The sequence below is a fragment of the Diachasma alloeum genome, unplaced genomic scaffold (genome assembly GCF_001412515.2).
Source record: "Diachasma alloeum isolate Michigan unplaced genomic scaffold, Dall2.0 Dall_scaffold_00323, whole genome shotgun sequence".
NCBI lineage: Eukaryota > Metazoa > Arthropoda > Insecta > Hymenoptera > Braconidae > Diachasma > Diachasma alloeum.
The window spans coordinates 276698-292439 of record NW_021680462.1 but is presented as its reverse complement, the minus strand read 5'-3'; the positions used below and the strand labels follow the sequence as shown (position 1 = coordinate 292439).

The following is a 15742-nucleotide window of genomic DNA, read 5'->3' as shown; positions in this document are numbered from 1 at the left end:
TCAGTACGTCTCTGTATATTAGACATGGGATGCGCGCGCAGAAAGTAGGTTAGCTTGTCTTACATACGTCGTGTGATTGGTGGGCTAGCGGTTAACCAGTGACGTGACGTCATGAGCGTTTTAAAAGTATGCAATTTTCAATAATTAACTAGTAATTATTGTGCAACTTTTTGAAAGTTTAGATTCTAAAAATATAATATTGAGATGATGACCTTTCGAAATAAAAAATGAACAAAATTCATGCAAGTTCCCTATTAGTATTATAATTTAAAGCCTATGTTAGAACATGAACCTTGGACCAATTTACAGTGAAAATGTCACTGGAATCGATTCAGTTGTTTTAAAGTGAATCGCGAATGGAACAAGGCCCCAGGATGATTAGATGAAAGATAAGAAGAAGCAGACAACTTTATCGATTTACAGTGGTTACTCCCTAAAATTTCAGCCTCTGGGGCTAGAATTAAAGGAATCAAATGTTCGGGAAGCCCTTACTCTTCCGGTGGTGGCGGAACTGGGAAAGAGATAAACAGAGAGAAAGAATCTGCCTGTTTCATTCGCACATGCCAAGAATAATTTTACTGCGCAGGCCCGTCGCGCAGAGGGACGCACAGATTTACCCAAATACATTTACGTTGTTGATGGTGGGGGAAGTCAACTTCTCCAACTGAAATGTTAGGGAACCAAAATGTTAGGGAGTAACGACTGTAAAAATCGAAGTGTGTTCATAGTACTTCAATCTTTGATTTGATGTGAACCTTCTGATCCTCACGTTGGGTGTAGGGAATACTTAAGACGTATTATCACTAATTTTCTTCGGTAGTCCACTACTCAATTGATAAAACCGGAAGTTATTAGATGAATATTTTCGTTGAACCTCTTTATTATATGCTTATTTTCTATAAGAAAAATGCCATTGAAAAACTTGTTCAAAAACCTGGTGAGTAACGGAGTCTTATAACTCTAATATAATCAAGGGTGTATCTATTATTGACGGCGTAAAAATTTCCAAACCTCAGTATTAAATTTTCCCAACTTTCATTCAAAATTAATTAACCACCGATTTTACTAATTCAAAAATACCTTCATACAAGACCGACAGCAGTGCTTCTTGAACTCCGAAATTGCACAGTACTTCTTTAAATTGGGAACGAAGCAGTAACGACTTTTGTTATTTTTGCAAAATGTTTCACAACCGGAGGTACGTCGTCCCTGGCCCCTGCAGGGGCGCAGTTCTCCTGGAGATTGTGTGCTGGTGCAGTTGAAGTGGGTTTCCCCTTCCGGCGGTACACAACGCGCCATTCGCGATTGCACCCCTCGGCCACAGCTCTGAGAACACTAGAAAAAAAAGTAAACTCTAGAAAAAAAATTCCGACATTTTCAAAATCATTAAAGATTCTTGTAAGTCATTCGATCAAATAATGTCATATAAAAATCAGCCTCCCTAATTTAAAAGATTGTGCGGTTGGTCGATGTCCCGCATTTTAATTAAAGAGTATCCACGAGCTTGATCGAGTTTACCTAACAATTGTAAGATCTAATTAAACGTGTGTAGATATACTTACAACTCAATCTAACTAGAGAACAAGTTCACCTACAACTTACATTCTACTCAATATTCGTAAATTTGTAAAAAGGAAAACTCAATTGTAAATACTGTGATGAGGCGCGATTTTCATAAATTCGCCGCCGGCTATCCCTTTTGATACTTGGGGCGCCATCCGTCATTCTGGGGGATAATAAGAATCCCAGGTGATGGGTGATGTCATCAGGAGCAAAGAAAGTGGGAGAAAATTGTCCCACTCGCTTTTTTCGGTGAGCTCTTGACGAGTACACACGTGTTTTGTACCCGATGTCGGGGTTTTTGAGAATTGTTGAATTAAAAGTAGTAAAAATCCTCAGTAAGGAGTTGTGAAAATAGTGAGAAGGGTAAGACTCGATTCAGGGTCCGATGAAGACGATCGAGTGGCCGACATCGAGGAATTAACGACGATTTCCCGAGTGGAAATTGCCTCAGACCCGCCTGAAGCACGATCAGAACTTGATCAGGTTTATGTAAGGTTCGACTGATCCGGTGATTCCTGATGAGAACCTGACCAAGTTTTGATCCAGTAGATCGGATCTGAAAAACTACAGGCGGGTTCAGATCAAGTTCTGATCAGGTAGACTTGATCAGATGATGCCTGATGAGAACCTGACCAAGTTTTGACCCAGTAGATCGGATCCGAAAAACTGCACGATGATTCAGATCAAGTTCTGATCAGGTAGGCACGATCTCACCCTGAGGTCGGCTGCCTAACCCCAATTTGATCAAATTCGGATTTGATGTCCTTGATCGGCATTTGAAAGGGGTCAATTGAAGAGAAAACGATCAGATTCAGATTCGCTCCACCTGACATTAATTTTAATAAGTTTTTCGGATAATTTAATTAACTATTATTATACTATTCAAATTAAGTTTTATCAACCATTATCAATAATTATTTTCAATCTTTAAAAAGGATCATTATACTATAATTAAAATAAATTAAATTAAATTAATTTAATTTAATGAATTTAATTTAATTAATCAATTTAATTAACAGCCAGCCCTTCTCAAATGTACAGAAGGGAGGGATGATGATGCCGTAAATACGTATTAGAGGAGTATCAAACTTACACGCGAATGATTTTGAGAAAAATATTACCAAATGTCTATTTATTTATTAGTATTATTGTTATTATCATTATTATTATTCATTAATGAAATAAATAAAAATTTAATTGAACATATTTCATCTCTGAGAATACACACGCACATCCGCGAGATCAGAAATAATCGTAAATTCAACGAATACCCCGATACAAATCATATAGGCAATGTACAAGCGGATAGGCCTAAATCGACGTTTGAAATTTCATTTTTCGATTCCTTTATCATAAAGTTGATTGACAATAAATGATTGTTCTGATTGTTAACTTTTTATTCGCGTTGCGATTGATTAATTGATTGATTGATTGATTAATGGTTATTGTGCCTTACAGCGCTCACTTGAAGGTAGCCGCGCGCATGATTGCCTAGTTTCACTATAAAGTTGAGGTGAAAGAGGAAAATTTGCATCATTTGAAAAAAATTCCGATCAACAATTCTGTTTTTAATTTTTTTTAAAGGCTTTGTATACGATATTTCGTCGACTGGCCCGTATTCATTTTTCGAAAATCCAATCTTTTTACAGTCGAGCAAACTTCTGTATTTTTTTTACTGATGAGAACGCAACATTTTTGATAATTAAGATAATTTAGTTGCTGCACCTATGTCGAAATAAAATAAACAAAGATTTTTTTTAGAAGAGAATGGGGCGAGGTAAAGGTTTCTGATCCACTTCAATCCTTGATATCTTCGTTCATAAATAGAGATACAGTCGAGGCCTTATATAAGATACCTCTCTGTAAGATACCGCGAGCTCCGAGCGCTCGAGGCCAACCCTCACTCTCGGCCCTTTTATCGCCTCCCGAATGTTTAGTTCTGTGGGCTTCTTAATACCTATGGCTTCGATCATTTTGCAACGCAAAAGGGTGATTATGAAGATCAAACGGAGTTAAGGAGAACTCTGGTGAAATTTAATTCTTCGGTTGATGAAAATAGCTATCGAGCGACTTTTTATATCTCATGGAGTACTTAAAAAACTAAGAAAAATTTCGTACCCAACCCATTCAGAACATCAGACGAACACGCCGTTTTTCGTGTTTTTGGTTTTGAAATGCTCCTCGCATCACAACTTTGATGTGATTCAAACTTTTATATTTCCAAAATGTTCGTCAGATTCCAGAGAATACAACGAGGTATTTTTTTCGATTATCTCAATTAGATCATGAAAAAACAATTTTTTTTCGGTTTGCTCGTTATTTGTTTTTTTCATACCGTATAAAAATTATTATTGAGTAGTTATATATGAAAATAGTATATAAAAGTGTTTTTAGGAGAAAAATTTTGATGTTCAACTACTTCAAACAGTCACTTTTTGTTTACACTCTAAAAAAAGATTACTTCTGATAAGTAGGAAAACTACTTGTATTCAGTACCGAGGGGTTTCTGGAGAAAAGGTAATTTTTTTACTTGGTTCAAGTCGAAAATCGACTGAATACAAGTTTTATGCTCCAAGTACAATTGGTACTGGTGACAAGTACCAACTGTACTCATCGACGGGAAGAGAGTAGTTATAAGGATCAAACGGTCTTAAAGGTCAAACTGGAGGAACAAACAAAGTGATTATGAGGGCCTAATGACCTTAAACGGGGAGGGGGTCACATCACTTTTTTTAAGTAATAGAAATATACATCGATTTTTTTTTCACTCTTCCCATCGAAAAATCGTAATTTTTCGTCTATTATTATTCTCGAGTCCACCAACAATCCCCCAACATCAGATGCCATTCTATTACGCGGGGTTATGTTTAGAGAGAAAAGGGAACGCGGGCGATACAAATTCAATGCATTAAACACATAAATAGATTAGTGATCGATATTAATTCAGTGAAAATTAAAAGTTCATTGAATTTGGGCGCAACGAGCCAGGTATCTTATTTGAAACCCGCTGATCCCTATTTTTCTTCTCTCTATGGGAGCGCGTAGTGGGGGCATAGGGGATTCCGGAATTCCACTCTCCTACTGTCCCTAAGGTATCTTATACGAAGCCTTCATAACAATTGAGAACTTCCCATGCGGAGCAAAATGTCAAGACTTCGATCACGCACTGCCCAAATTACGATTAACTTAAAAAATTCAACATGAATTCCTCCCTATACTCTCAAAAAATTTGCAGATGCAACTGACCATATAAATACCTTGAAGAATGCGAATTAAAAATCTAAAATGTAAAAAGGAGTCTAATTGTAATAAGCGTAATAAATTGAGGAATGTAAAACAGCAACGCTAGTGTGAATACTCTACTATCAGTTTTACCAGCGCTTTAAATAACAAAAAAACTTTGAGAACTTTGAATAAATGATTTTGAATATTTACTGAAGACCAATTGGTGAAGACCCAAGCACCCTCGCAGGGGATTCTGTTGCAGTTCTGCTGGCTATCAGGCTGAAGGTGCTCTTTACATAGATTAGGAGGTAGCATTGATTTGTAAACTTGAATTTCGTTCTCTTTTGTGAGATTTTTGAAGGGAAACGACGAGTGGACGCAGTATAGTTGTCTCTGCTGGATTCCGTGGGCTCCACAGGTGCGGGTGCAGCCTTCCCAGGGTCCGACGATCCATTTGAAGTCACAGCTAATTGAAAAATAACAGGATATTAGTAAATGAATTTTTAATAATTGAGAATAAAAACACCTTGTTAATGCTGAGTCAACATTTTTACAACTAGCACCAAGTGCACCAAGCGCTGGTAGATATTTAAATCGTTGGGTTAAATTTGTTTCAATGTAAACCTTATGGGTTAACTAGCCACTGGCATGATTACGATTTCTTTGGCGCAACGATTTAACTTATGTTTTTCGTACAATTTTTCTCCAGGATTACGGGAAAAATAATGAAAAAATTCCATCTCCATTATTTCTCCTGGATTATAGAGATTCTTCACAGAAGACGGAGGGTTATATAGCCTTCCACATCTTGTGGCATCACTGTATATTGCTGGATAAGATTTTGAAGTAGATATGAAGGGAACCAGGATGATTGAAAGATCAAACGAGCCCGCCGAACATGGGCGAAGTTTGATTGAAATTATATGAAGAGTCTCGTTCTCGATGATAATTATTGTAGTTATGCTTGCCATGCCTAACATCACAACGTTTAACGCCTATAAGTTCACATTTTGGCGCCCCGCGTCATCTTATCCCTAGAGTGACTTTCCTCTTACTTCATATTGTTTTGTTCAACGAATATTCGAATTATCACGGTGTAGAGGAGATGATAATGGGTATGATTTATTCTTTTGAGTAATTTCTTAGGGTGGGAGATTATCATCTTCGAACGAGACTATTCATATAATTATAAAATAAATGACGAAAGGCGTTATAATGCTTCGGCACAACGAAACAATATGAAGTAAGAGGAGAGTCACCCTAGGGATAAGATGGCGCGGGGCGCCAACAATTTGAATTTATAGGCGTTAAACGTTGTGATGTTAGTCATGGCAAGCCTGACTACGATAATTATCATCGAGAACGAGACTCGCAATATAATTCTCAATATTAGTTGGCAAGACAAATTTACTGAAACAATTCGAAAGTTCAGACTGAGATTTGAACCCGGGACCTTTCGATTATATAGCAGGTGCTCTCCCAACTTAAGGTAAGGTCACAAGGGTCACAAAAAAGGAGTCACTAGGGTCACGAAGTCACAAGGGCCACATAAAAAAAACAAGTCGCTAGGGTCACGAGGGTCACAAGGGTGATTCTGCCTTGTTTAAATGCGTTTTTGACTGAAAATTCTTCTGTGGGAGATTTTTTTGTACTGAATTTTCGCGATTATTGCAATTTTTTCAAAAAAAAAATTCAATCACAAAAACCTCCAACAAAAAACATTCCATTAAAATTGAGTTGTGTTGTTGTAAATATAATCATTGAATTTAAATGTGAGAATGTGAGTGCATGAAATGGTATGTCAAGTGCCTATACGAAGCTTTATGGAAATGTTCGCGTCTTAAAAAATAAGGATTGAAATACTTATATCCCAAAAACTAATTGAGGGAATTTTTTTTTTAATTTTTCCCGCATTCCTGAGGAAAAATGGTACAGAAATTATATGTCATGTAGCGGCGCCAAAGGATCGTAATCTTCCCTTTTAGAACTATTTGACTAGGTTTCCAATAATTTATTATTTAATTATCGGATAATTATTCTATTTGTCTTTCATTTTATTCTGCTCATTTTCGTTGATTTGGTCGCAATTTTTAAATCTCTAGTTCATTAACTCATTCCGTAATTTTGGTCCAGTCAATTACCTGAACACATTACACCTCTCAACATCACCCAGTGGTTTCGCAATAGTCAAGCACCTCCTCTTATGAACTATCCTCCCATTTCCATCATTCCTGCACGCAGTGGTCTTCTGACGTACTCCACCCCCACAACTAACCGAACAAGGACCCCAGCCCCCAGGAACCCATGAATATTTATCGATCCTCTTCTCGTCCTCACCGTCAGTCAAGTATGTTAGGGATACAGATATGGATGACCCTCTCACCGCAGTCTCTGGCACAACTACCTTGAACCAAACGAGGGAGATAATTTATCAACACCACCCTGACTCAACGAAACACTTCATTGCCACATTTTACTACTTCAATCTCGACTTAACATTAGATAATAATTCGCTTTCGTTATATTGTGAATTGTTACGATTTTTAGTAATAATAACCAAAAAACTGTAATTAATAACTTATTAATCATCAGGGTTTAAAATTAATTAATCATCAGGATCTAAAATATTACATTCATTATGATTGCAAAATTTTGCATCACGAAATTTACATCTTTGGAAGCATCAATTACAATAGGTAAACTGAATAAACTGGATGAATTAATTACGATGCATAAACAATTATTAAAAAGAATTGGAGATTAAACAGATTTATTGAAAAAGAAATGAAGAAATACATAAATAAATAATTTAAATATGAAGATTAGGATGTTATTAGAAGAGAAATTTTAATAAAATGGTACCAGCCTCATCGATAATGATGATAATTGATTAATAATTAATCGGCAATTGACATTGTTCGATGCCGGATTTGGTTTTGGTGGGCTATAGGAGCGATGGACGAGATATTAGTGGATTCCGGAATGGAGAGAAGTACAAGAAATCACTTCACACGCGCTGGTCAAGAAATAGTTAATTTAATTGTCACAAGAAAGTCACTAATTGTCAATATTTACACGAGTAATTTTAATTATAATACAGGTCAAAATATTAGCGCGGGTCACAATTAATAAGCGCAGTTCAAAGAAATTAAATAACGCAAAACACTAAATTCACAAAACTCAACGTAAATACTGTAATCGATACGATGGTCGATAAGCAAACGAGAGCGATTAAAGTGCCGTAAGGTGGCAGGTGACAATCATCGAAGGTCCGAACGTGACCCAATTTCAGGTACTTCCGCAGTAAGCTCAAAAAACATAGGAGTGGGGATAAAGATTGTGTACTCTAACCTCGTTTTTACGTCCTATCCTCCAATGTATAACCACCAAAAACATCATGATTTTGACGCACATTTTGAATAACAACTCATGATTCTTGTGGTCATGAATAATGAAATTGCAGGAATGTATTTTGGAAAGATGTACGATGCGATAAATCAAGTATTTGGATTCTTAGCGTATTGTCCATGGTATTGTAATTATGGGATTTATCAGGATGAAAGTCAATGAAAACAGAGAGTTAGGTAAAACTGAACTATTTATTTGAGAGGTCTTCATGGCTCTTCTCTCCTCGAGAGACTGACTCTTTAGAGAGAAACTGCAGTGCTCCTTTGCCCTCTGGCCTCCATGGTTTTCCCTTGTCACCATGTATCGGACAAGGGTCCGTTGTTCTTGAAATTTGCGTGTGTAAGGGACACAGGCCCCACATATATATAAACCGCTCGTAAAAGAAAATACTGGGAAAGAGAAAATAATTTGGAATGTACGACGCAGTAGAGAAGTAAACAGTTGAGTGATTTTATAAATTCCAATACATGGTCGTCATTTCCCATTGAAATGTGTCTCATAAGGCTCTGTACACATGACAATTTTAATTTTTTTCTCTACAAAAATCAATGTGGTAAATCGTGTTGGGACTTTCGGGACAACTTTCTAATTTATTGAAAGAATATATTCTCAAAATTTCAACCCTGTACATTTCCTTCTACTCCCATATGACTACTGTGGAAGTACCTTCAATGGGGGCGTTCACACGACAGCTGTCCACATGTGGCGCCTCAGGTGCCAAGATCATATAATAAGTTACTGATCATCTAAGGTGAGCATCACGTATGAAAAAATCGTATAGAACTTTTCTATACGGATTGCGTATGGAATTTCTATAGGATTTTCGTATATGATATTCGGATATTTCTATACGGATATTTTTTATACAAATTATTTCTATAGGTTTGATCCCGAGGGGCTATTCATAGGCGTAATCGTGGTGTCACTCACTGATGTAATCAATTGTAATCCCAGTGAAATCAGTATAATCATTGTAATCACATGATTACCACATTTGTAATCAAGTTTTGGTAATCAAGTGGTAATCATTTGTAATCACTGTAATCATTGGTAATCAGTGTAATCTTTCGTAGTTGCTCCTAGTGAAACCGTGACTTTTGTTTTTGAATTTTCGAGCGCGTCATTTCTACCAACGATAAGTCTCAGAGATCCCTGGATTAATTTTTCTTGGAATCCCAGATGTTTATGGTTAAGCACCTTGCATAGCCAATGCGTTTTGCACAGAGCATTTGTCCGTAGAAAAATGATTCAACAGAGTTAAAATTTCTTCTTATTCTAGATAACCAACGACTGAATTATTTCTGAATTATCTACTGGTAAGTTTCATTCTCCATCAATGGAGAATGAAATATTCAGTAAATTTATTTTGCTGATAGCACTTATAAATGCCCAAATTTTTAGATGTAGTGATGGAGACTGCATTCCTCTGTTCTAATCCCCGCCCCTCCTTCCTCATTTCTTTGCAGGTTCTAATAATTAATTATTCCATCAATCCATATTTAAAAAGAGAGGTCATTTTTTGTGATTTCAATGATTACAGATGTTTGGTAATCACAGAACGTAATCGACGAAATCATTTGTAATCATGTAATCACATTCTGTGCTGTGTGAGAAGTCATGCGTGCGTGTGAGCGGATTGAGTGTATGGGAGTGCGTTATTCGGTTAATAACCGAACAGGCATCGATATATGTAAATATTTATGGTGGAGCGGGCTCAATATATCTAGAAGCGACAGAAATTATGAAGGAATAATTTTTTAAGTTCTTACGTTTAAAAGGGAACCATTTTTTAATTAATTAATTTATGATGAATCCATGAAGGATGTTTATCCATAAACGCAACTACTAAAAATATTTGTATTTTTTTTCCAATTAATAAGGAGATGATTCTAATCCACCAGCCTGAGTTGAATATTCAGATGTAAAATGGACAATATGCCCTGAACATAGATGTTAACATGATTTTTCCATTCCCCTATATATATATATATATATATATATATATATATATATATATATATATGTATTTTTGTTTTTCGGCGTCTTACCGTACGTAAATTAGCAATTTGACAATTAATCCCAAAACCTGTGCTTGTGAAAAAATGTATTTATTCAATTTTGTTAAGGCTTCTACTATCAATTCTTCGTAATTATCAGAAATGTTGGTTTGATATATTTCTCCATCATTCTAAAAAATTACAGAATTTTCCTGGAATAGGAAAAAATTTGATTTTCATGAAGTGGATCAACATCTGTAAATGAACAATAACTCAATTAATTAATTATACTTGTCATTTTTACTTTCATTTGGACGAGATTTCACGTATTCATGTTGTAATGAATGATCAATCAATTAATTTATGAATAACCTAATTGACTGATTATTTTTGGAATTTTTTATTTTCGCTTGAATGATTTGGATTTAATTTGGATTTTTTGGGAACATTTCAATGATTAAAAAATATTCTTCGATCCTCTCCTCGTCCTTACCGTCTGTCGAAAATTTCTGACAAACTATCTTGAACCAAATGAAAGAGAAAATTCACCCCAACTTGAAGAAACTCTTCATTTCCCTTTTTACCCCAATACTACCCAAAGAATAAAAAAATTATGTCGTCAAAGGAAATTAAATTTTTACTCACTGAAATGATCACTTCTGCCAACGTGGGACCCTTTGCACTGATTGTGAATCTATTCTGAGATCTCTGAACTTGGAATAAAGTTCCTTCGACAACGAGAGAATCGAAAAGCGCCTCGTGCTTTCGTCTATGCCCATCTCGAAGTAAAAGTTTGAAGGTTTCATTTCTCTCAATCAAAACGTTCATTTCTACGTCTAGGTTTATGTTGTGGGCGTTTTTCGGTAGAACTGCAGCTCGTGTAGTTACTGGATGATAATATAAAAGAAAAGGAAGTGTATGAACTAATATTATGAACTAATATTACTAATAAATATTATGTTTCATGTTAATGGAAAACTTTCTATCAAGATTAATAACTAGTTCTGGAAAAAAATGCAAAGACTTGTCATCAATATTAATAACAAATTTTCTATAAGATGAACAAAGATATTATGGACACAAACTTCAAAACTATTTTGTCATCTCAACAAATAAATGTTCGAAAAAAAAATAGTAGGGAAACGGCTGAAATGGACTACGCAAATATTGTCCTTCGACCCTAACTTCTCTTGTAGACTTGGAAAAATCCTCTGAGATTTATCTCTATACTCACTAGTTTCATAGATAAACCTGATATATTAAATATGTATCATGAGCGAACAATGAAAAGTTGGGTCTCAAGTGCTCAAGATAGGAAGTTCCGTAATATCTTATTGCCTAGAGTCATCCAACCAGGTAGATTCAAAGTTTAAACGTCACGTGCAACGATCCATGCCCCATTTCTCAAACTTTACCACAAACTTGAAGGACTCTGCATGGTTCACACGATGTTAGAGAGGTTTAAATTTGATTATTATGGGCTATGTATAGATCATACCTCTTCGAATCCTGCGGTGAAACTTGTTACTGATTATGATACAGGTAGTATTGTCACCACTGCAAACTCCGCAAGCATCGTAGGTTTCGGGGGAATTGAGGATCTTGTCGCAGCCCATTTTATGACATTCTCCCTGGAATTTTCATTGTGTTAAAAGCAATCTTGGAATTGATTTATATAGTTATAGAACCAACCAGTATTCGAACGAATAAGTTTCAAGCTAATTTTAACATATCCAAAAGAGAAAGATACCTGGGCTTTCACGTAACGAAAAAATCGTATAGAAATTTTCTGTACGGATTGCGTATAGAATTCCTATAGGAGTTTCGTATATGATATTCGGATATTTTTTATACAAATTATTTCTATACGATTTCAATAGGGTTGATCCTGTACGACCCTCTCCCAGATGAATAGAAACATTTCGTATGGAGTCGCGACATTTCTCTACATTTTTCTTTCGGGCGTTTAGACAACTTCCGTCCGAAAACAAAAATTTATGTAAAAATTTATGCAGAGGAAGTTGGGGTAAAATGGACACTTTTGGCTTTTTTAAAATGCTAATGAGAGCTTGAAATGTTGATGAAATTCGTTTTTTTTAAACGCAAAGAGCATTTCTTTTCCCTTTGTAATGAGCCTAAACTGAGCTCAATTGATAAATTTGTTTCTGAGATATGAGTAATTTAAAAAAAGTCCAAAGTGTCCATTTTACCCCATTCTCCTCTCTAGAAATAATTCGTTCAGAAAATATTCGTATAAATATATCCGAATATCATATACGGAAATCCTATAGTTTACGTAAATCCTCCCAAGTGGAAATTTCGGTCAGGTCTTGATCAAGTTTGGATCAGGTTAGACCTGACCACTGATCAGGTATTCATCAGAAATGTTACGCCTCTGACCAATCCGGATTTGATCAGGACGAATGGATCCGAACTTGATCAAGCCAACTGTATGAAAACCGGATGACCTGTCTGTCAGTATCAATAACAATTATCAATGATAATTAATCCAAAATAAAAGATAATTCAATTCTTTCACCGTAGGCCGCCTCTCTTAATGAATCTCTACTGTTATTACCTTTGAAAAAGCTTATAATTTTTTTACCGATGCTGGGGATCGAACCGGGGACCCTATGATTGCTGATCCTATGCCCTAACCACTACGCTATCGTGCTATTACTATTGAGTAAACTGTACATTGCCTGTATGATTTGTATCGGGGTATTCGTTAAATTTACGATTATTCCTGATTTCGCGGATAAGCGTGTGTATTCTCAGAGATAAAATATGTTCAATTAAATTTTTATTCATTTCATTAATGAATAATAATAATGATAATAACAATAACACTAATAAATAAATAGACATTTGGTGATTTCGTTCTCAAGATCATTTGCGTGTAAGTTTGATACTCCTCTAATACGTATTTACTGCATGATCATTCCTCCCTTCTGTACGTTTGAAAAGGGCTGGCTGTTAATTAAATTGATTAATTAAAATAAATTCATTAAATTAAATAGATTAATTTAATTTATTTTAATTATAATATAATGATCCTTTTTAAAGATTGAAAATAATTATTGATAATGGTTGATAAAACTTAATTTGAATAGTATAATAATAGTCAACTAAATTATCCGAAAAACTTATTAAAATTAATGTCAGGTGGACCGGATCCGCATCTGATCATTTTCTCTTCAATTGATCCCGTTCAAATGCCGATCAAAGACATCAAATAGGAATTTGATCAAATTGGGGTCAGGCAGCCGACCTCTGAGTGAGATCGTGCAGGTGCTGATCTACCTGATCAGAACTTGATCTGAATCATCCTGCAGTTTTCCGGATCCGATCTATTGGATCAAAACTTGGTCAGGTTCTCATCAGGCATCATCTGATCATGTCTACCTGATCAGAATATGATCTGAACCCGCCTGTAGTTTTTCGGATCCGATCTGCTGGATCAGAACTTGGTCAGATTCTCATCAGGCATCATCTGATCATGTCTATCTGATCAATACTTGATCTGAACCCGCCTGTAGCTTTTAGAATCCAATCTGCTGGATCAGAACTTGGTCAGGTTGTCATCAGGAATCACCGGATCAGTCGAACCTTACAAAAACCTGATCAAGTTCTGATCGTGCTTCAGGTGGGCCTGAAGCAATTTCCACTCGGGCCATTGTTTCTTTGTTTTTTATGCTCAAGTTCTTGTCTCTCTTCTGTTGCGTGTCTAACACGCAAAATTACACAAAATCTTTTAATTTTTTTTTAGAAATTTTCCATTTACGAATCAAGCACTTTTTCCCCAATAAACTCGTGAAATTTTCAATCATTTCAGTTCTGTCGTTCAGAGAATAATATAAACATAAAAGTCATTCAAATATTTTTCCAAACATTGCTCACTTGAATATTTTTTTTAAATTTTATTGACTGCAATTGGTACCACTTAGCAGGGAGATCAAAATTCAAAATTCTTGGTATCGTTTCGATCTCGCTGCAGTATGGTTTCAACTGGGTCTCGTCTCGTCTCAGTCTCGCCTGAGTCTGGGAAATTGAAGCTTAGTCTCGTCTCGTCTCGTTGATCCCGTTCAATTGAGAGAAAAACGAAAATTTTCCCTCTTGTTTCAAGACCAGGAAGGTCAAACCTCACAAGGTTCATGCCTTGTTGATGATAAAAGTTTGGTACTCGAAATCGAGCCTCCGAAGATAAGGGTTCACAAGGGTGATGAGGGTCAAAATAAGGGTCACCAGAGTCAAAATGAGGTTCATGAGGGTCAGGATAAGGGCTAAAAGGGTCAGAATAAAGCCCGAAATAAGGGTAACACGGGTCAGATTAAGGGTTGAAATAAGTATCACAAGGGTCAAAGTAAGGGTCATCGGGGTCAGAAACTAAGGGTCAAATTAAAGGTCTCAATATCTCTCTACATTATAAACTAGGGGGCTTCGCCCCCTGCTCGCGTCGCTCGCCGACCTCCGGGGAGGGGGTTCGGCCCCCCGCTCACTTCTCTCGCTCCCCCCCTTTTCCTGTCATCATATGGGTATGACCATGAGGGTTTTTTCAGTAGCTTCATTATTCGAATTTCGTCGTAAAAGGGAAGGAACATAATAAATCTTACAGTTTGTATATGAAGATTCACAATTTTTTATTGATCAAAAAAATTCATTGAATCAAGAGAAACGATAGAAAAATAAGAACATAAATATATTTATAATTTATCGAGAACAGAGAAAACAGAAAAAACGGGACCAGTCAGGCAAACCTGTTTAGGGCAACAGAAATAGCAGGAAATAAACCCTGATCCGACCTTGGCCTGACCTTAGGCCCGACCTTGGCCCGACATTGGGGGCGTCGCCTGAATTTGCAGCGTCCCCTGAATTTTCAGCGACGCCTGAATTTTTTGGCCTTATTTTTTTACTATTGTGACGTTATGAGTTATTTGATCGTTTTTATAACTCATGTTTCACTCCGACCTCGGCTAGTCTCGGTGAGCTCACGGGTGGTTCGCTCAATCGGAGGGATAAGTGAAGGATAGAGGGAGGGTTAACGATATTAAACCGACCGTACTGATGTTGGTAAAATAACTATATATTAACTTTAATTTATACACGGTAGTGTTTAATGGGTCGGTATAACGCGGTTCTTGACTCGACTTTGGGACCTTGACTCGACTTTGTTATTGGTTGGCTGAAGGCCTGAGCTCAGAGATCCGCTCTGTTTCGCTCCTGATCGTACTCTAGATTTTTGGCTAGGAGAGGACGTCCGTCCATCTTCAACTCCTGCCGTACTCTGACGTACTCTGGTGCTTTCCGAGTCGTCCAAACTCGTCAAAGTCCCAAAATGCTTACCTAAGCAATCCCACGGTTTTCTTCACTAATACGGTTTCGTGCATTCGTTTGTATAGAAACCTACACAGTCAAACAGTTCAGCACCCTGAACTGGACCTGTAGAAACCGTGGAACTGCTTACGCTGGTGTCCATGGGACACCGTGGGACTGCTGAGCAATCTTTGGATGAAGGGAATGAGAAACCTCGTTTCCCGTTCCCATCGTCC

The 15742-nt window shown here is 36.6% G+C and overlaps 1 protein-coding gene across 1 annotated transcript in view; it reads right to left on the bottom strand.

Annotated features, from left to right (window-relative positions):
* Nucleotides 1-987: 987 nt before the first annotated feature.
* LOC107040152 (A disintegrin and metalloproteinase with thrombospondin motifs 2) overlaps nt 988-15742 on the bottom strand; it is a 41212-nt gene continuing 26457 nt past the window's right edge. The window contains exons 10-15 of the mRNA XM_015260098.1: nt 13727-13732; nt 11692-11824; nt 10839-11080; nt 6930-7192; nt 4999-5254; nt 988-1335 (exon numbers count right to left, since the gene is read on the bottom strand). Of these exons, the coding sequence (XP_015115584.1) occupies nt 1066-1335; nt 4999-5254; nt 6930-7192; nt 10839-11080; nt 11692-11824; nt 13727-13732 (1170 nt within the window). The 3' untranslated portion in view covers nt 988-1065. The remainder of the gene's footprint in view (nt 1336-4998; nt 5255-6929; nt 7193-10838; nt 11081-11691; nt 11825-13726; nt 13733-15742) is intronic.